A 23,613-nucleotide genomic window follows, 5' to 3' on the forward strand; every position below is an offset into this window, starting at 1 on the left:
ACACAGCACAACAACAATACTCCAAAATTGAAAGAAATTTTCACACAAAAATTCTGAATTTGGAAATTTCACAAACTAACACAGACATCAAAGCTACCACCAAAATTGTACAACGCATTGAATTCCACTTAGAATCTATCTTGAACACAAGTGATTACTTGACATTTAAACAAAAACAAAATAACAGAATGAACGCCATAAAGAATAACCTAGCAGACAAACAAAATAGAAAATTAGCAACACTGAAAGAAATTATGTTCAATAAATTTGGTTTTACATACAACACACATTGGTTTGAAAATAAAACTAACATAGATTTCCCATTTGAGTGCAAGTGGCTTCTATCACTTGGGAAAAAGTTCGCATTGCCTATTAATAAATCTAATTTCTCGACAATTCACGCAATAACCGACATCGAACAATGCATACTTGACGTAGATGATGCTGAAAAAGAATTATGTAGAACAAAAATAGCAAACAGAATTAATAATTTCAAAAGGAACACAAAATATAACCAAAAGGAACGCTTCATTACAACAATTTATGAAAAAACAAAGACTTTTCTCAAAGAACACAAAGATATTATTATATTACAAGCAAATAAGGGCAACAAAACAGTGGCGATGTATAAAACAGACTACAATAACAAAATGGGAATACTCCTACAGGATAAATCTACATACAAAATACAAAGAAATGACCCGACTACAAGACTACAACGAATAAACAATAACCTGGTCTCAGAATTATACAAAAATGAACACATCACATATTTAGAAAAAATGAAATTACAAAGTTCCGCAGCTAATGCACCTCGAATCTACGGACTGCCGAAAATACACAAACCTGACGTGCCATTAAGACCGATCGTCTCTTCGACTAATGTTCCCTGCTACCAGTTATCAAAATACATGGGAAATATACTGAAAAATATTATATCTAAAGAATATAACATCAAAAATTCAACAGACCTGAAGAATAAATTAAGAAATATAAAGCTAGATGACGGTGATATCTTAGTCTCATTTGATGTAGTGTCCTTATTCACCAACATACCGGTTCACACTGCAATAAATATAATAATGGCAAAATGGGAGCAAGTCAGAAAATACACAAACATTCCCAAAAAACTATTCCTCAAACTTTTACAATTCTGTTTAAAGGATAATAACTATTTTAATTTCGACGGAAAAATATATAATCAAGTTTTTGGCATGCCCATGGGGAACCCACTGTCGCCTACCATAGCGGATATTGTTTTGGATCACCTACTTGACGACGCCATAGCTGAACATCGAAAAAAGGACATAAATATCAAATACATTAATAAGTATGTAGATGATATTTTAGCTATTATTAAGAAAGACGAAACAGATGAAATCCTATCTACAATGAACAAGTACCACAACAAGATCAAATTTTTCATATCTGGATACTAAGCTACAGAGAGAGGGAAATAAAATAGTTTTTGATTGGTACTCGAAAGAAACTTCATCTGGAAAACTAATCAATTTCAACGCAACACAACCAAAGACACAAATACTTAACACAGCCAAAAATCTCATTTATCGTGTTTTATCTATTAGTGACGAACAATTCCACAGCAAGAATACAATGGCGGCAACAAACATTTTGAAAAATAACAGCTTTCCAACAAAAATCATAAATAATTTAATAGAAGAAACAAAGAGAAAAATCAAAAAAGTAGAAGACAATTCAATGACGACAAAGGAAAACTCATCACCTAAAAAATTTTACAGTGTTCCATATATTCCTGGCCTTTTTGACAGTTATCACCTACGTCAAATAATAAATAACAACAATGCCAGCTTTGCATACAAACCAAACACAACATTACGCACATTATTTACGAATACAAAAACACCTATAGAAAAACAACAACAAAGCAATGTGGTCTACCAAATTGAATGCAAAGGTAAACCAGAAGAGAAATGTAATAAGATTTACATCGGAACAACAAAAAGAACTCTGAGTACACGAATGACTGAACACAAGCTAGACATAGAAAAACAAAAGGAAACAACAGCGCTAGCACAACATGTTCTCAAAACAGGTCACTCTCCAGATTTTGACAATGTGCAAATAATAGATAAAGAGAGAAATTAAAAGAAGAGACTGATTATAGAAAGCTTACATATCCAAAAAAACATTGACAGAACGATAAACATGAAAGAAGATACTGACAATATAAGCTGCAGTTATGGAATCGCAATAAAGTAACCCGCTGTGATATTAGTTCTAAGTCGTGTGAATTGTCTTTTATGTTTTAAATATAAGATTTAATGAAAACACGCCTTATAATAATATCCCAGCAAAATAAATTGGAAGTAGTGCAATGTAGACTAGTTCTTTCACGGCATGTTTTTATGCAGTTCAAACGGAGTCGTGAAAAAGGCACTCCATTCCTCACATTTTAACCGCATTTGGATGCAATCCAAAGAATCACATCCATTCGTCACATTTTAAGAACATCCGGAGGCAGTTCAACGGAGTCGTGAAAAAGGCACTCCAATTCCTCACAATTTAACAGCATCCGGATGCAGTGCAAACGGAGTCGTGCAAAAGGCACTCCATTCACTACATTTTATTGGCAGTTGTTAGAGATCCCTACATGTACATAAATCAGTTTATACATCTCTACAGGCAGCGGAATAAAAGAGATAATCGCGTTAACATTTCTAAACATTTGTTAATACAAACTAAATAATATTTAATTTGTGAACATTTTTCCGGTAACTCACGAGAAGAAAATTTCCCAATGGGGTGCTGTTGGAGTACATGTCGAAATCTTAACTGGTGATGGGAAGACAATATCAAACCCATTTAGCAGAAGAAGCAAAAGTACTTAAGCTTGGATTAAATAAAGAGTGAAGGAACACACATGTTTGCTATTGAATTCAATAGAGAATTTTCATAATGTTAATTTAATAAAGTTATTAATATTTTTGTTTTACACAAATAATAAATGCATTTTATTTTGTTATTCAAAACACGTGCTCTGGACTGCCTCCTATTCTACCCCAAAGGGTCAGTTAAAATGCAATGCCAAAGGGTCAGTTAAAATGCAGTGCCAAAGGTTCAGTTAAAATGCAATGCCAAAGGGTCAGTTAAAATGCGGTGCAATGGAGTGCCTCTTTCCGGGGTCACTCCCTTGTAAAAATCATGAGTGAAAATGCATAATTTGATGCACTTCCAAATCACTTGTACATATCATTTAAGTGCCTCTTTGGAGGCAAACTTTTCGCTGGGATTGTAAGTTTAAAATTATTGGCAATTCTAAGATCATTCTCGCACTGAAGAAATTGTGAAATATTTTATTTTATTTAATAGACGATTTCCCCTGATGACATTACCAAGAAAGTGACGAAACGTTGGGAAAAAAAAGCAATAAACCTCCTTGTTTTATTTGCTAAAGTACCAAAGGTCAATAAGCTAATCAAATAATACAAAAAAAATTATAAGACCATGTTTATATTATAGCCTTTTGCAGGGTTAACCTTCTTAATGGGGATTTATTTGACGTATACTCAAAGGAATTGACATTTGAAACCCAGTGAGTTTGTTAAATCCTGTTATATATAAACGTACTATAACTTTCTTTGCCTGCTGGAGAGCTGATAATTTACCAAATGTGTTTTTAATAAGTGGATTTTCCAGAGACCAAACCACACCCAAAAGTATGTACAACATTTGTTTGTACGAGGGCAGTTAGTTAGTCATGACTGAAAGATATGAACGGTCTAACAGTCAATCAGGTGACATTTGGGCAAAGCTGTCATTCAAAACTGCAGTGTATTTACATTGCTGAATTGTTGCAAACTCGATAGCCATAGACGAAACATTCATCTGCTGGAAGCTTTTTTATAGCAGTATTTAAATGAGATTAAGTCAACTTTACTGCTGTGGGTTGTATATCATATGTAGTCAGTCTCATTGTCATAACTGTAAGCGAAAAATTTACATTAAGCGGTAACCAAACCTAGTTTTGGGCTATGTTCCGATTTTTACTATTTTCCAAATTTTATTGACGATTTTCCGATCAAAAATTTTCGGCAACGTTGGGTCTGTACCAAAAAGTAGAACTATATTAAAAATGTCTAATTGTAACTACTGTGAATCTCAAATTTAGCTAAAATACTGAAATTACTGAAAATCGGGAGGTACCGTTATATAGGTTCAATTTCAAAGCACGGACCTATTTCAAATGTCATGTTACGGGTAGTACAGTTAAAACTCTCAAAATACCGAAAATCGGGGGGTAATGTTATATGGGATCTATACCTAAACATAGACCTATTGTGACCGATTTTTAGTGGAGTAGTATTGTGACCCCTAAGAATTTGTAATGTAACATTACAGATATTTCGGTTTATAATTATAGCTAAAACTCTGGTGGAGAAATGTTGCGAGCCATACGAACCTTAAATTTCACATTACACCGTGTTTGCTTGAAAATTGTGCCTAAAGTACTCAAAATATCGAAAAAAGGGAAGTACCGTTATATGGACGCTATACCTAAACATGAACCTATGTTGACAATTTTCTGTGGAGAAGTTTGTTGACTCCAGAGAACATGAAATATTAATTATCGGCAGTTCAGTCAAAAATGTAGCTAACATCCTCAAAGTATCGAAAATCGGGGGATACCGTTCTAAGGGGGCTTTACGAAGACGTGGACCGACAAAGTACAGGTGAAAAGTGTTGTACCCCAACGAAGACTAAAAGCAAAATTTCAGCCATTTCGGTGTGGTAATGGGCTAAAACCTTCAAAATACCGAACATCGGGAGGTATCCTTCTATGGATATTGAAGAGCTCCTGCTCTACACCTAATTGTTGTAATTTAAAATACCTTATTTTTTTATTTGTTTTGTTTTAGTTGAAGATTCAATCATATGATTGTTTAGGTCTGGAGTTTCCCCCATTGGCTTAACTTCATCACATTCCTCTTTGCAGAGAAAAATGTTTACAAAACGCACTGACAGTTTGCAAAATTTACTGATCGCTACCAATATCATGATTTCATCCCGGCGAAGGGAATTATCAATTGGCTTTTCAGTTTTTGAAATGATGATTTTTTTAGTGAAAACTGAACTCTTTAAGCATCGAGTATTCTCATGTTAATGAGAATGATGCTCACTTTTCGGCTTTCCCAAAAAAACACCAGAACAAAATATTTGCAAGCTGACAGCACGATTCAACTAAGAAATCATCGATTTCTGTTAAGTTGAAATAACATCAACACAGTTACCTGTGAGTATGTCGTTGGAATTTTATTGAGAAAATTCCGTTTTGCGCGAGGCTTTGCTGTTTTTTGATTGTTTCGTTTTAGTTGAAGATTCAATCATATGATTGTTTGGAGTTTCCCCCATTGGCTTAACTTCATCACATTCCTCTGTGCAGAGAAAAATGTTTACAAAACGCACTGACAGCTTGCAAAATTTGCTGATCGCTACCAATATCATGATTTCATCCCGGCGAAGGGAATTATCAATTGGCTTTTCAGTTTTTGAAATGATGATTTTTTAGTGAAAACCTGAACTCTTTAAGCATTGAGTATTCTCATGTTAATGAGAATGATGCTCACTTTTCGGCTTTCCCAAAAAAACACCAGAACAAAATATTTGCAAGCTGACAGCACGATTCAACTAAGAAATCATCGATTTCTGTTAAGTTGAAATAACATCAACACAGTTACCTGTGAGTATGTCGTTGGAATTTTATTTACAAAATTCCGTTTTGCGCGAGCCTTCGCTGTTTTTTGTTTGTTTTGTTTTAGTTGAAGATTCAATCATATGATTGTTTAAGTCTGGAGTTTCCCCCATTGGCTTAACTTCATCACATTCCTCTTTGCAGAGAAAAATTTTTACAAGACGCAAACCTGTGAGTATGTTAATGAGAATGATGCTCACTTTTCGGCTTTCCCAAAAAAACACCAGAACAAAATATTTGCAAGCTGACAGCACGATTCAACTAAGAAATCATCGATTTCTGTTAAGTTGAAATAACATCAACACAGTTACCTGTGAGTATGTCGTTGGAATTTTATTTACAAAATTCCGTTTTGCGCGAGCCTTCGCTGTTTTTTGTTTGTTTTGTTTTAGTTGAAGATTCAATCATATGATTGTTTAAGTCTGGAGTTTCCCCCATTGGCTTAACTTCATCACATTCCTCTTTGCAGAGAAAAATTTTTACAAGACGCAAACCTGTGAGTATGTCTTTGGAATTTTATTTACAAAATTCCGTTTAGCGCGAGCCTTCGCTGTTTTTTGTTTGTTTTGTTTTAGTTGAAGATTCAATCATATGATTGTTTAAGTCTGTAGTTTCCCCCATTGGCTTAACTTCATCACATTCCTCTTTGCAGAGAAAAATTTTTACAAAACGCACTGACAAATTTTTACAAAACGCACTGATGAAGTTAAGCCAATGGCGGAAACTCCAGACTTAAACAATCATATGATTGAATCTTCAACTAAAACAAAACAAACAAAAAACAGCGAAGGCTCGCGCAAAACGGAATTTTGTAAATAAACTTCCAACGACATACTCACAGGTAACTGTGTTGATGTTATTTCAACTTAACAGAAATCGATGATTTCTTAGTTGAATCGTGCTGTCAGCTTCCAAATATTTTGTTCTGGTGTTTTTTTTTTTTTTTGGGAAAGCCGAAAAGTGAGCATCATTCTCATTAACATGAGAATACTCGATGCTTAAAGAGTTCAGGTTTTCACTAAAATATCATCATTTCAAAAACTGAAAAGCCAATTGATAATTCCCTTCGCCGGGATGAAATTATGATATTGGAGCGATCAGTAAATTTTGCAAGCTGTCAGTGCGTTTTCTAAACATGTTTCTCTGCAATGAGGAATGTGATGAAGTTAAGCCAATGGGGGAAACTCCAGACTTAAACAATCTTTATTTTTTATTTATTCATAACTAGCAAAGTGCCCGGTACTTTATATGTGGAATGGGATATAAAAAAAAACACACGAACAATATTTGATATGGACATGGCGAACACTAAAAATTTTGTAATATTGTTCGTACCACATTAAGTCGTATAATCAGCCGAATCTCACGGTCACCAACAGCGAGCCATAGTTTTGAGTCATTTTAATTACGGGATTTCTGTCCTCAGTAGGTAAAACATGATTTTAAAAAATAAACCCAAGAACAATTTTAGTAACATTTAGAACTTTAAGTAGGTATTTCCAATACCATTTCAGCCATCAGCAACCCTCATGATAATTATCAGAATTTATATGCATTTCAAAATCAATCCTTCATGCAATAACAATATGGTTTCAAATTTAGTACTTTTCGTACACCTGGGTATAACCTTAAAAAATACCTTCTTATATCAACCTAATAAACCAACCGCGATTCTCATTTCCAACTCTATCAGTTCCGCCAAAACCAATTATACTACTTTACATATAAATACATAAGTACGAATTTCCGAAACGTTCTCCTAGTAGATTAAAATTCCTGCTAAACCCTTTACCCAATAACAAACAGTACCAAATTCTGTATCATTTAGATCTATTCATAGTATGCATTTCCAAAGTCATCTCCATATAATAACCCCACATACCAACAGTGACTCTAAGAACAAATTTAGTATACCATCTCTGTTCCTACACCCCATATCAAATTTAGACCGATTTAGTACTTTTCGTTAATTTAAACTAACCCATATACCAACGCTACACGCCAGATTTGCACCTACACCCAATAACAGGTTGAATAACATATAGTTACTGTCGTGTACTTATGGTACATTAATACCAAATAAATACAGTAATCACAATTCCAAATCCCAGGATTCCAGCTCTATCCGTTCACCCAAATCCAATTTGTACCAGATTTAGGATTATATAGTACTTTTCGTACACTCATGGTTCGAATTTCAAAAAAACCCTTGGTACATCTTTGTTTCCCTCTATCAGTGACCCTCATTCCAAAATTTTGTGATTTCAATTCTATCACCCAAATCCAAATAGTACTAAATTTGGTACCACTTAGTACTTTAAATGCACTTGTAAATCGAATTTCCAAAAACTCTGTGGTACATCCTTCTTGCTCTTCATCAGTGATAATTATTCCAAATTCTATGATTCTAGCTCTATTCGTTCACCCAAATCCAAATTGTACTAAATTTGGCACCATTTAGCACTTTTCGTATACTTATAGTTTGAATTTCCCAAAACAATCAATACATCTTTTTTAATTTCGTCAGTGACACTCATTCCAAAATTTCATGATTCTAGCTCTCTCCGTTCACCCAAATCCAATTTGTACCAAATTTAGTACCATTTAGTAATATTCGTACAATTATAGTTCGAATTTCCAAAAAACCGTTGTTGCATTTCTCCAACTCTCCATCAGGGAGAATCATTCCCAATTTCAGAATTCTAGCTCTTTCCCTTTGCCTGATACAAAGTGTACCATATATAGTACCTTTTAGTACTTTTCGTACTATTCTAGTAAGAATTTCCAAAAACACATCCATATTTCACACCTACGGACCAAAAGTGACCCTCTTCCAAAATTTTAATTTTCTAGTTTTACTCGCTTATCGTGGACGTTGATTATTAGTCGGTGAGCCACACAAATGGTACCATTTTTAGAAAATTTTAGTACGTTTTAAACCTTTCTGGTACGAATTTCCAAAAACCAAGCCTTATGTACCACCATCGCCCCAAGACTAACCCCCACCCAAATTTTCAAGATTCTAGCTTCAGCCGTTTCGCCAGGGCGTTGATTATTAGTTGGTCAGCCACACAAACGGTGCCATTTTTAGTACATTTTAGTACTTTTAACAACCATCTAGGACGAATTTCCAAAAACTTAGCCTTATCGCCCACCTTCGCCCCAAGATTTCAAGATTCTGGCTTCAGCCGTTTCGTCTGGGCGTTGTAGATCTGTCAGTCATCACCGCGCAACTCTTGTATATGTATAGATATTAGGGTGTCCAAAACCGAAACCGGTTAACCGGTTACCCGGTTTTGAGTTACAAAACCGAAACCGGTTTTCGCCAAAAACGTCATTTTCGGTTAACCGACAAAACCGGTTATTTGTGTCGGTTAACCGGTTTTAAAAAATAGTGATATTTTTAATATTTCACTACAATTGTTTCCTTGAAAGTAAACTAAACTTAACTGTTAACCTTTAAATTTGAAATATATTTTGTTTAAAATGTAAAGTTGTGCCAATCTAGTTCACTACGCAGTTCCAATAGCCCACATCGTTTTTATGTGAAAACTGCGTATACGTAATATCACACGGCAGTTTGTATGACGTTATTCACAGGTTTTGGAACTAGTACAGTGAACTAGGAACTAGAGCTGTAGTAGCTACAATTTAAAACCAATGTTTAGTCCAATATAGTAATTATTAAGCAGATTGCCGAATGTTCACTATGATCAGCTTCACTAGGGGGAACATGTGCATAATTAAGACAATTTTTAGACCAGGGGACCAGGGGTGCTCAGAATAGTTCGTGTATTAGTAGTGGTAGGACACTCTAACCATTACTAAGCAATGGTAAATGAGAAATAAAGAGAGAATACGTGTGGTTTGTTTTTACGCTACCGTAAGGAAGTGATCACCAGTGCTTTAGAATGTCAGGTTATAAAGGGTAACGGTAACAAAATGAATGTTGGATTCAGGCATTTCACGATAAGTTGAGGTTTGCAAAGAAAGACGAAGAATCCGGACTTAATGAAATGTAAACTTAATTCCTTTGGTTCACAATTTTATATTTGTATGGTTAACCATTGTTAGAGCACAATTTTTGTCTTAATTTTGCAGCCCCCATTTCGAGGTCGAATACCAAATAACAAGGATATTTTGAGATAATTTTATAATAACGAAGTCGTTATACTTAATTTACCCCTTGTCGCACATTTTTAATCAACTATTTATAAATTATGAGCAATTTTGTACCTATTTAACAAAACCGGTTTAAACCGGTTAACCGGTTTTGGCAAATGCTGAAAACCGAAAACCGGTTTTTGAAAAAATTGAAAATTTCGGTTAACCGAAACCCGTTTTGTTTGGAAAAACCGGTTTTTTGGACTCCCTAATAGATATGTATATGAAAATGTATATTGCCAACTTGCCTCTAAAATTCCTTAAGGCGCTGAGGCTTTGTATGGTGAAAAAATAAAAAATAAATAAATTATACATGTTGACCAAAATGGGGGAATTAACAAAGCAACCGGTGCGATAGCATGGTGGGAGTGTGGTATCCATCTTTGGGTTTTATTTTTTATATGCAACCAGCGATAATTATCTAATCCAAACAAAAGTGTAATTAATATGAAATTAATAAAAGAATATCGACCCACAAGTAAAACCAAACCAATTTGTTTCTCCATTCCCGCTTTTTTATGCTTCCTTTTATATTTGAAGGCTATTGTATGTATCAAGGAATTCAAAATACCTAAAATCGGGAGGTATACTGTTCTATGGGGGCAATATGCAGAGGTGGACCTATACCGACAAATTCAACGAAGACTAACTACCAAACTTCATTCATTTCGGTGTTAAATTAAACACACAATCTTCAAAATATCCAAAATCAGGAGGTACGGATCTATGGATATTGAATAGCTCCTGGTATAACATATTTCTGAATAAAGTAAATATGTGTGATTTACACAAACTTATTGTAATTTAAAATACATTAATTTTTTAGTTATTCATAATTAATGAAATGTACCACCGTGGTGCAATGGTATACATGGTATACACTACCGCCTTGCGCGCTAAAGGTCGGTGGATCAATTCCCCGGCCAGGTAACGTCAACAATTTCAACGGTGGCAAAATACCCCTAAGTAATGTTGACGACATTTCCTGAGTACATCAGGTACCTTCAAAATACCCAAAATCGGGAGGTATCCATCTATGGATATTGAAGAGCTCCTGGTATAACATACATATGTCAAAATAAATTAAATATTTGTAATTTACACAAACTTATTGTAATTAAAGTACTTTAATTTTTATTTATTCATAATATATGAAAATGTACCATATCAGCATGCCTCTAGATGGCTTATGGTGCTGATGCATTTGAATACTCAAAAATAAATAAAAAATTAAAAAAATACATTATACACGTTGACCAAAATGGGGGAATTAACAACGCCACCGATAGCTTGGTGGGAGTGTGGTATCCGTGTTTGGCTTCAACTTTTTTATTTGCAACCAGCGATAATTATCTAATGTAAACAAAAAGGAAATTAATATGAAATTAATTAAACACAAGTAAGATGTCGTAAAGTTCGCACGGGCCGAACTTTTTATAACGTCCACCATAAAATATGCTTAACTAAAATGGAATAAAATTGTCTTTCCTCTTCACAATTTTTAGGCGTTAATATTTCTCGAACACGGATAATCTAATCTAAAAGATGTTGTTCAGTTAGGTGGTACCTTTATATGGGGCTATATCGAAGTGTAGATCTATGTCTTTGGGTTTTATTTTTTATATGCAACCAGCGATAATTATCTAATCCAAACAAAAGTGTAATTAATATGAAATTAATTAAAGAATATCGACCCACAAGTAAAACCAAACCAACTTGTTTCTCCATTCCCGCTTATTTATGCTTCCTTTTATATTTGAAGGATATTGTATGTATCAAGGAATTCAAAATACCTAAAATCGGGTGGTATACTGTTCTATGGGGGCTATATGCAGAGGTGGACCTATACCGACAAATTCAACGAAGACTAACTACCAAACTTCAGTCATTTCGGTGTTAAATTAAACACACAATCTTCAAAATATCCAAAATCAGGAGGTACGGACCTATGGATATTGAAGAGCTCCTGGTATAACATATTTGTGAATAAAGTAAATATGTGTGATTTACACAAACTTATTGTAATTTAAAATACTTTAATTTTTTAGTTATTTATAATTAATGAAATGTACCACCGTGGTGAATTGGTATACATGGTATACACTACCGCCTTGCGCGCTAAAGTTCGGTGGTTCAATTCCCCGGCCAGGCAACGTCAACAATTTCAACTATGGCAAAATACCCCTAAGTAATGTTGACGACATTTCCTGAGTACATCAGGTACCTTCAAAATACCGAAAATCGGGAGGTATCCATCTATGTCAATATCCATAGATGGATACCTCCTGGTATAACATACATATGTCAAAATAAATTAAATATTTGTAATTTACACAAACTTATTGTAATTAAAATACTTTAATTTTTATTTATTCATAATATATGAAAATGTACCATATCAACATGCCTCTAAGATGGCTTATGGTGCTGATGCATTTGAATACTCAAAAATAAATAAAAAAATTAAAAAAAAATAAATTATACACGTTGACCAAAATGGGGGAGTTAACAACGCCACCGGCGTGATAGCTTGGTGGGAGTGTGCCACCGATAGCTTGGTGGGAGTGTGGTATCCGTGTTTGGCTTCAACTTTTTTATTTGCAACCAGCGATAATTATCTAATGTAAACAAAAAGGAAATTAATATAAAATTAATTAAACACAAGTAAGATGTCGTAAAGTTCGGACGGGCCGAACTTTTTATAACGTCCACCATAAAATATGCTTAACTAAAATGGAATAAAGTTGTCTTTCCCCTTTACAATTTTTAGGCGTAAATATTTCTCGAACACGGATAATCTTATCTAAAAAATGTTGTTCAGTTTGGTAGTACCTTTATATGGGACTATATCGAAGTGTGGATCTATGTTGTAAAAATTTTGTGACTGCGGGGAAACTAAAATGTCAAAGGTTGCGTAGTTACATACGTCAACAAGGTTTGCCAAATATCTAAAATCCGGAAGTGCCGTAGTATGGGGAGAATTGGTGTGCAAAATACAAGCTTCAGATATCAAACTACAGCAAGTTCAGTCAAAAAATAAAACTAAAATGCTCATAATACCGAAAAACGGGAGGTACAATTATATGAGGTACAAAAAAGTGGAACTAAATTGGAAATTTTTAGACTTGTGACTACTGTGGATCTCAAATGTAGCTAAAATACTGAAATTACCTAAAATCCGAAGGTAACGATATATGGTTTCTATGCCAAAACATGGACCTTTTTCAAATGTCAAGTTGCGGGTAGTACAGTTAAAACCCTCAAAATACCGAAAATCGGGAGGTAATGTTATATGGGATCTATATCTAAACATGGACCTATGGCGACAGTTTCTGGTGGAGTAGTGTTGTGACCCCTTAGAAATTTAAATGTAAAACTAAATAAATAAGGTTAAGAATTTTAGGTAATACCCAAAAAATACAGAAAATCGGGAGGTGCCGTAATATGGGGGCTATACCTAAACGTAGACCTACGTTGACACTTTTTGGTGGAGTAGTGTTGTGACCCCTAAGAATCTAAATGTGAAATTACAGCTAATTCGGTTTAAAATACCGAAAATCGGGAGGTACCGTTCAATGGGGGCTAAACGTACACATGGACCAATGTTGGAGTGTTGGTGTGTCCCCTAAGAACCTTAAATGTGAAATTACATCTAGTTCGCTTAAAATTTGTAGCTAAATCCTTAAAAATATCTCAAATTGTGAGGTACCGTTAGGTGGGGGCTATACCTAAACATGGACCTATGTTGACAAATATTGGGGGAGTAGTGTTGGGACCTATAGGAACCTTACATGTCAAATAACAGCTAGTTCGGTTAAAAATTTTAGCTAAAACCCTCAAAATACCCAAAATCAGAATCAGGAGGTACATTTATATGGAAACTCATGGGAACCTTAACTGTCAAATTACAGCTAATTCGGTTAAAAATGTTAGCTAAAATCCTAAAAATGCCGAAAATCGTGAGATGCCGTTATGTGCGGAGGTACTGAATGTAGGAGGTACCGTTATATGGGGGCTATACCTAAACATAGACCGTTTTTGGTGAGGTAGTGTTGTGACCTCTAAGAACCTTACCCAGCAAAATGTTTGCCTCCAAAGATGCAGTTAATTCATATGTACAAGTGATCTGGAAGTGCGTCGAATTCTGCATTTTCACTCATGATTTTTACAAGAGCGTGAATACTGAAAGATGCACTCCACTGCTTTTTAACTATCCCTTTGGAATCGCATTTTAACTAACCCTTTAGGGCAGAATAGGATGTAGTCCAATTTGCATCCAAAGCATGTGTTTTGATGCAGTGCTTTGGATTGCATTTAAAGTCACTCTTCGGAATGTGTTTTTATGCATTTCAAAGATGCAATAAAAATGCAAGCCATTGCTAACGATCCAAAATAATAAAAAGTATTTATTGTTTGTGTAGAACAATAATAATAATAAGAACTTTATTACATTACCACAGATTATGAAATTTCTTCACTAATTCAATCGCAACTGAGTTTGTTTCGTCCGCTCTCCATTTAATCCAAGCTGAAATAATTTTGCTTCATCTGCTAAAGGGATTTTTGTATTGTCTTCCCATCACCAGTTGAGATTTCGACAAATACTAAAACAGCATTTCATTAGAATTTTTCTTCTCGTGAGTTACCGTAAAAATGTTCCCAACTTTTGGTTATATTTTTTTATTTTATATAAAAATTTTAGAAATTAATGCACACTTCTTCTATCTTTGAAAAAGTTCTGAAGTTGTAGGCAACTACAAATTTGCTTGCTAGGGATCACTAAGCAACTGCTTGTAAAATATATCGAACGGAGTGCCTTTTTCACGACTCCGAACTGCATCCAGATGCTGTTAAAATGTGAGGAAAGGATGTCATTCATTGGATCACATCCGAATGCGGTTAAAATATAAGGAAATAAAGTGCCTCTTTCACGACTCCGTTTGAACTGCATCAAAACATGCCGTGAAAGAACTAGTCTACATTGCACTACTTCAGATTTATCCCAGAAGGGAGAAGGGAGACTTCTCTCATATCAATGAGTGCAGCCCGATTCACATTAGCTCAATGATATGGGACCTAGTCCGAACGGCGTGTCTTAAGACACCACTTCTAGAGAAGTTTTACATGGCTGAAATAATCAGGAAAAGACGCCAACATTACTGAGGGGTATTTTGCCACCGTTGAAAATGTTTTGATGTTGGCTGGCCGGGGGATCGAACCCACAACCTTCTGCGTGCAGGCGGGTGTGCATACCATTGCACCACGGTGGCACCCACCGCACACTGGTCGAAACCACTGATCTAGCTGCGCGAATTTTAAAAAGTCTAACTATAAAATTGCGAAATATTTTCCATTGTATCGATTATAGACACTTTGCAGACAAAGATTTTGTTTTTTAATTTTTGTTGTTGTAAATTTAGTTATTCACTATCGAATACAAGAATTTTTGTTGCATCAGCTTTTCAAAAATTGTTGCTAAAAAATTAACTTCAAATTTGTTTAAATGTTTGTTTTAAATAAGAGAAGTTTTACATGGCTGAAATAATCAGGAAAAGACGCCAACATTACTGAGGGGTATTTTGCCACCGTTGAAAATGTTTTGATGTTGGCTGGCCGGGGGATCGAACCCACAACCTTCTGCGTGCAGGCGGGTGTGCATACCATTGCACCACGGTGGCACCCACCGCACACTGGTCGAAACCACTGATCTAGCTGCGCGAATTTTAAAAAGTCTAACTATAAAATTGCGAAATATTTTCCATTGTATCGATTATAGACACTTTGCAGACAAAGATTTTGTTTTTTAATTTTTGTTGTTGTAAATTTAGTTATTCACTATCGAATACAAGAATTTTTGTTGCATCAGCTTTTCAAAAATTGTTGCTAAAAAATTAACTTCAAATTTGTTTAAATGTTTGTTTTAAATAAATTCGAAATAAAACTGGAAAACATTTATTTTTAAGGGTGTGATTTAAATTATAAAAAATATGTTGGGGTCTGTAGATGCTTAGTTATATAGCAACAAATTTTCAAAAAATTAACTTTTTTAGTATTTTTATGGGTTGTACGAGCTTGTTCCATAGATTACATCTTGTAAACTTGGGCGAACTTGGGTTCGATTATTTTTTGGGGAATTAAATTGGACTCTCTAGATACGGCATAAACATATTTGGGCTGCAAATATTTGCAAATCTTCTGATGACTACACTTTTAAGGTAATGAATTTTGCATAAAATTCATACAAATTTAGCTGTGCATTTGTATGGGAGCTGTATTAAAATATGGACCTATCTTGAGACATGTTTGCAAGGAAGAGTTCTACACCCGGAGACACTATAATACTATATTTTAGCTAAATATGTTAATAATTATACCATAAAAGGGGCTACATGGAAACATAAATCTGTATTGAAAACGGTTTTGTAAGAAGATTTTATACGCAGTGAGAAAACGGGATGCAAAATTACAGCGTAGTCGGTTGAAAAATGTGGTCATTATATTCAAAATACCTTAAAATGGGAGGTACGGTTACATGAACACAATATCAAAACGTGAATCTATGTCCATAATTTTTTGGTGGAAATGTTTTGTGACCACTAGGAACCCTAAGTACCAAATTACAACTAATTTGCTACGAAAAGGAAGGTACCGTTATATGGGGCCATACCAAAACATTAGCCGATATTGTTCATATTTGGCCTATTATTACCCACAGACACAGACTAAGATTGTGCAAAATTTCAGTAACGTATCTCAATTAGTTTGCAAGTTATTAATTTCGCGCCGTTAAATCATTGGTTTCGACCACCGTGCACCGGTTCGTTTAAAATTTGTAGCTAAAACCATCAAAATACCGAAAACCGGGAGGTATCTTTATATGGGGGCTATACCTAAACATGGACCTATGTCGCTATATAGTGGTGAAGTAATATTGTGACCCCTAAGAATCTTAAAAGTAAAATTACACCTAGTCCAATAAAAAAATTGTAGCTAAAATCGTCAAAATATCCAAAATCAGTAGGTGTTGTTACCCATAGGAATCTTAACTGTAAAATAACAGCCAATTCGGTTAAAAATTTTAGCTATAACCCTTAAAATTCCCAAACATCAGGAGGTACCTTTATATGAGGACTATACTAAAAATGGGCCGATATAGCCCGTCTTCGAACTTGACCTGCATATGGAAAAAATATATTCTGGGGCAAAAATCCAGCCCTCTAGCTCGATTTTGCGGACATTAGAGTGATTACAACAGACGGACGAACGGACATGTTTAGATCGACTCAGATTTTATCCTGATCAAAAATATACATTCTATATAGGATCGCATATGATTATTTCAATGCGTTACAAACGGAAAAAACAAGCCGAATGTACCCTCTATACTATGGTGGAATTTATAATAATATCATTGCCCTAATCGACATACAAGTAAAAACAAACCAATTTGTTTTTTATTGCCGCTTTTTTATGCTTCCTTTTTTTATTTGAAGGCTATTGTATGTATCAATTGATTCCAACAAGGAAAACGGAGGGCCGATACATAACTTTCGACCAGTTGTTGCATCGTATTACATTATTTATATTATAATAATAGCGTTTTTTATGGTGAATATATTTGTTGGTTTTGTTATTGTAACATTCCAAAATGAGGGCGAACAGGAGTATAAAAATTGTGAGCTAGATAAAAATCAACGAAACTGCATTGAGTTTGCGTTAAAAGCAAAGCCAGTTCGCCGCTATATTCCTAAACACAGTATACAGTATAAAGTCTGGTGGTTCGTGACATCTTCTTCCTTCGAGTATTCAATATTTGTTTTAATTATGATAAATACTGTAACATTGGCAATGAAATTTTACAAACAACCTGACTATTATTCAGAGATATTAGATGCTTTAAATATGATATTCACTGCAGTCTTTTCACTAGAGTTTATATTTAAACTTGCAGCGTTCAGGTTTAAAGTAAGTACAACCTAAAAACTATTAAAACATTTTTTTTACTTTAATCTAATTTGTTCCAATTTATAAATTTTTAATTATTAAATGAAATATGTATCTTATTAGTAAAGTAATGTGGGGGATACAGAATCAATTAAAATTTTCCCTGTAGTAATTAAAATGTTTCTATAGTAATTAAAAGTATAAAATAACATGTCTTAAATAAACAAATGGGGAAAAGTGTCCCAAACTTATTTCGGCCGGGCCGAACTTTTATACCCTCCACCATGAAGTATTTAAAATAAATAGAAACAATTATATGATGTAGCTTTTTGGTTAACCCTCGTTGTCAGGATTTATGTGCTTAATCCGGTCAACTTCATAAAGATTTACCACACAAATTTAAATCTTCCCATGACCGGATTTGTTTTAGATCCTGCACAAAATCTGGGTACTAATTTCATGCAACGCTGTTTTTGTACAAAAAATTGCAACTCGTTCCCCATAGTACGAAAAGCTGCAAGTGCTATCACAGATCATTTGTTTACATTTTGTTCATTTGTCAAACAAAACAAACAAGAAAAGATTAGAATATGATAAATTCGCATAAAGGTAAGTATATAAATATTTAATTTAATACCAAAATAAAATAACACTTCTATTTCATTTCAGGAAAAGTCACAAAACTAAAAAAAAATCTGTTTACAAACAGCGGCAGCGATATTCAACAACCAGCAGAAACATCAAGAACCTACTGTTTTCCAGTTGCCCAACATCAACATGGATTCCGGATAATGCATATTACTACAACAGCAATGAAAGCCATATCCACACATATCAGTAGGGGACTGAACCAGAAAAGATCGAGCGACCTAACAATCATGGTGGGAGGTATCTCCGGAACTGTTCAACCTGTAAATGTCAATGCGGATGATTGTACGATCTTGGCGTCGAGTCCTATCGGATGACATATATGATAGGTTAAATGTCTACATAGCTGACTTAGTGCAGTTCTTCGATCTGAGGAATATGAAAATATGCGACGCTAAATCTACTACCACACTGTTCACCACTTGGACGGCTGAAATGAGACTCCCCTAGAAGATATTGATAGAATGCGCCCAGATTCCGTCCTATAACCTCCTTAAGACATTGGGTGTTACGTCCGATATCATGTTTAAGTCGTGATAGAATCAGAAGAAGGAACATGGTATCAATTCGCTGACCGGCAGCAGTTGGGGTTCTGACAAAGAAAGCTTGTTGACCTCCTTCAAAACAATAGACTGGTCTGTGGTAAGCTATTCAGCACAAGCTTGGCATGCAGTTGTTAGCGCTACGCGCTAATCCCGCCAGATTGCCGCCCTGAGGACTGCAATAGGGTGCCTCCTCATGACAACAGTGAACCCTATTCATGAGGAAATGAAGGTTTTTTATGTACCGTAACACAGCAGGATGTCTTCGTGATCTAGAGAGAGGTCCAAAGGTATAAACGAGAACCTCTAGACCAACTAGTCTATCAGGCAGTGTGAATGTCGTACTTGGAGACCATCCTCCATCCATATCAACAGAAGTACGCCAGCTACCAAGGCAAACACGGGTGGTGTTAGCCCAGTTAAGATCTGGACGATGAAGCCGCCTCAATTGGTATTGGGTCCGAATTGATAGCACGATACTTAACACATGTCCTGCATGTGGTTTGAAACCTCACGACACGCTGCATTTGTTTTGCTGTCCAGCTAAAACCATTCACCTGTCTCCGGAGTTCTTATGGACGCAAGCAGTCCAGGATTTGAGTCTGGATACAGAGGAACGAGAAACTGATAGATGAAATTATACACGTACGAACATATATGCGTAGCTACAACAATACTGCTGCTATGATAAATACAACATTGACCTAATGGGTAAAAACAATATGCAGTTAGCCAACTAAATTTTTGTAAACGATGAATTTTCAAAAAATTCGATTTTCATTTAAGAATTAGCAGTAGTTCCAGATTATAAACTGGTTATCTTCCTATCTACTCACATTGCTTTAGACTGGTGACTTTAATATGGGGATGTTATATGAAGGAGCCAATTGTCCCTTCACTGCATTAGGAGCGACTTAATAAAGTACATTCAAGAAGAATGTCAAAAAAATACAATCGGAATATGACATTCCAAAACTTAATTATTCAATTCAGAGATGTTTACAACCCGTCATTGATGTTCAATGTGGACATGGAAAATTTTAGGACCAAATTTTCGAGAAATACCGTGTAATTTTTAAAATTTTTAGTTGACAATACAAGCAATGTTATTTTCCTTCTTGGTAATTTTACGAAAATTTTTGGTGAAATTTCGCTACTTGTTTTATTTTATTAATAAGCATATGTAAGAATTAAACTCTTAACAAATATATAAATAATATTATTGGTTTTTACCAACAAAACTTTTTTTATTTAAAAATTTGTATAGTGTTAGTTCAAGAGCGTAGCCAGGATCAAATCTAGGGGGGCAACTTTTTTTTTTGTGATTTGTATAGTTTTTACATACACAATTTTAAACCCTTTATTTAGGTACATACCTAATGAAGAACAAGTAAAAAGCTTCCACATTAAAATATTCTGAATTTATGTGGAATATTTAGATTTCATTCCGCTATGTTTAGGGGTATACCAAAATGTGGACCTATGTCTGCAACTATTGGCGGAGAAGTGTTTTGATCACTACGAACACTTAATGCTAAATTGCACCCAATTTAGAGAGCAAATGTAAATAAAATTAAAAATTTTGAATGGGTGGGACCCGAAGGACTGGATTTGTATGGGCTATATCCGACTTGATGAAATATTGTAATACGATTTGCAAATTTTGGACCAAATCCATGGCTCCCTTCGAGAATTTTCGTTCACATGGCATTTTCTTAACAGATACATATAGCATACCAAAAATATGTTAGTAATATGTAATTTAACGTACACACGAAATCGCTTAAAATGACATTGTTTATAACGTAATGTCATGGTGAATTATCCAAAAGACGATTTGAATCGAAACACGCTGAGAATGCGAGATGTCTCTGTTTATCTGTTTAACCCACTTCGTCGTAATTGGTGTACGATTTTTCGAACAGTAAATAAATTTTATGGATGAAAAAGGTAAAATTTTAAAGAACTTTTAGTATGTATATTAAATCTTCTCTGTCAGCAAATAAAAAAAATCTTCCCTTGAAAACTTCCCCTCCACCTCGATGGTAGGGATGCATTTTCGAAGCCTATATTTTTGAATACTTTTTTTAATTCATTTTAAAGAATTAAAAAAAACATGAATTTGAAAAAGTAATCATGGTGAATTATTACCAATACATAAAACCGTTTCACAAAACATAAAGAAGTTGATTTAGATGCACAAGCAGGACTCTACATACATATGTGCAAAGTTGACTGTTCGAAATTATCATAAATGTCAGTGGCTATATCAAAACGTGGAAATGTATGGACAAATTAGGGGGAAGAGTTATTATAGACCCATAGAAGAGTAAATATTAAATTTCAGTCATTTCTGTAGGATACCCGTACTATCCTACAATATCCTGAAAACCCCTAAAATCGGGAGGTACCGTTCTAGTTTGGCTACATAAAACATGAACCAGTGCTCACAAATTTCTGGATAGAAGTTAAGTAGGTCCAAAGAAGACTAAATATGTATTAAATAAGTTCCGTTTCTATATGACAATAGAGCTAAACCCCTGAGAAATCGGGCGGTACCGTTCTATGAGGGGTAATCCAAAATGTGAACCAGCACGGACACATTTCCGGGGGAAAGTTTTGTAGGCCCAAAGAAGACTCTATACTACTCTTTAATCATGTTTTCATTCACTCTGGTCCATACTTTGTACATCGTAATATTTTTACGCGACATAGATCGTCCAAACATACTTTGCATTTTGACATCACACACAATTAAGAGGCAGTCTCACTTGTATTGAAAGGAGTACCAATAATAGTTCTAATCGAGCTACCGCCTCGAAATTTTAAACATAGTTTCACAATAAGGCAAGATGATAAAAAATTTGAGTGGATGTAGGTGCACATTTAGGTATAGCCCCCTTGTAAATGTAATGCCTGATTTTTGGTATTTTGAAGAATTTAGACACAGTTTCCAACTGATTTGGTTGAAATTTCGCATCCTCGCAAATAATATTCAATATAGGTCCACGTTTAGGTATAGCCTCCATATAAAGGTGTTTTTTTTTAAAAACGCGGAGTCTCCCAAATACTCCCAACAATAGCAAAACTCAACATAAATTTATAGCACTGATTTCAAAAGTACCAGAAAATTTATTTTTATTTTTAAGGAAGTTAGAAAACTATGTGTGAATATTTCTTTTTTTACTGCGAATGCTTTTCAAAATTTTCGACTATTCTTGACATATTACCGCTGTAAATTGGCAAAAAATGTACTGCATATAAACAATTTGATATGTTTAGGTAATATTTATTTCAATCGAAATCAAATTTGTCCATAAATGTTCGATTTTTTGTCCACGGCCGGAACCACAGTGCGATATGGCCCTCTTCGAACATAAACTAATTTTGGACCTATATAATAAAAACTTCTTTAACAAATTTTTAATTTTGATAGACTATATAAGTCAATCTATACTATATCGACTCAGAATTTTATCCTGATAACAAATATGTATACTTTATAGGGTTGCAAATAAGTATTTTACTGCGTGACAAACGGAAAAATGTACCCTCCGTTCTATGGTGAAGGGTATAAAAATTTCATAATAATAATAATTGTTCCAAAAACATGCCAGAAGTGACAAGGGAAACTTCTCTCATATCAATGAGTGGGACCTCATTGATATGGGACCTACTGTTTATCGCCGAGTCCGAACGGCGTGTCTAAGACACCACTTGTTGAGAAGTTTAAAATTAAAAATTGCATATCTCATTTATTTTTCAACAGAATTCAAAGTTTATTTAGAAATAATAAATTATGTTTGTTGTCTTCAAAGCAGCCTAGAGCAGGAAGAAAAGCATTTTCCTATTTTTAATGCGTTTTTACACTTCTCTGACTATAAACCAAAAATTTGTTAACCGCTTTTAAAAAAATATAGCTTATTCGAAAAATATTCGTCCATTTGCCGTTATTAAATTTAAAAAATAGTATATCAGAACAACTGCAGTTTTTTTTATAATTTTTCAAACATGTTTGACTGCTCTAGTGGGGGGCAGTTGCCCCCCCCCTGCCCATAGCTGGCTACGCCCATGTGTTAGTTTTGCAATATTTTTGACTAACTGTATTGAGCAACTGCAAATTTGAATTTTTGACCTGAAAACATGTAAGTTGGGGGCACAATTAGCAGCGAAATTACACTCTAAAAATGCATACATATCTCATATTACATGTGACTTTTTACGATAACAATATTATCCAATCGTACAATACGATTAAAATTAAAATTGAGTGTTTGAAAGGGCCCGCCAAAATTAACAATGTGCCCACATAATAGCTGGATAATTGGGACTTGAAATGCCTAGAATTTCTAGAAGTCACATTACGCTCAGTAAAGTTATTTTCGGTATAATGGGAACTAGAACATCTGTTCAATATCACCATCCGAAACATTTGATTCCTGTAAAAAATACATGACAATTTTAAAACATAGATTCCCTGCTGAGACCACTTACCTCAACTTACAATTTCAAATCTTTGGGATGATCATTACGAAAGTAATCACGTATAATGGCCTTCAGCTGATCCGATCTATCACAAGGAAA

At 34.5% G+C, this 23,613-nt stretch overlaps 1 protein-coding gene across 6 annotated transcripts in view; it reads left to right on the plus strand.

Moving 5' to 3' along the window:
• Nucleotides 1–23,613, plus strand: part of Ca-alpha1D (Ca[2+]-channel protein alpha[[1]] subunit D) — a 1,669,376-nt gene that overhangs the window by 1,427,529 nt on the left and 218,234 nt on the right. For all 6 annotated transcript variants that reach the window (XM_073958159.1, XM_073958162.1, XM_073958158.1 and 3 more), the window contains exon 19: nucleotides 17,389–17,860. In XM_073958159.1, coding sequence (XP_073814260.1) covers nucleotides 17,389–17,860 — 472 coding nt within the window. The remainder of the gene's footprint in view (nucleotides 1–17,388; nucleotides 17,861–23,613) is intronic.

This window comes from Musca autumnalis, unplaced genomic scaffold (assembly GCF_047663935.1).
Source record: "Musca autumnalis isolate F117 unplaced genomic scaffold, ASM4766393v1 scaffold_6, whole genome shotgun sequence".
Classification (NCBI taxonomy): Eukaryota; Metazoa; Arthropoda; class Insecta; order Diptera; family Muscidae; genus Musca; species Musca autumnalis.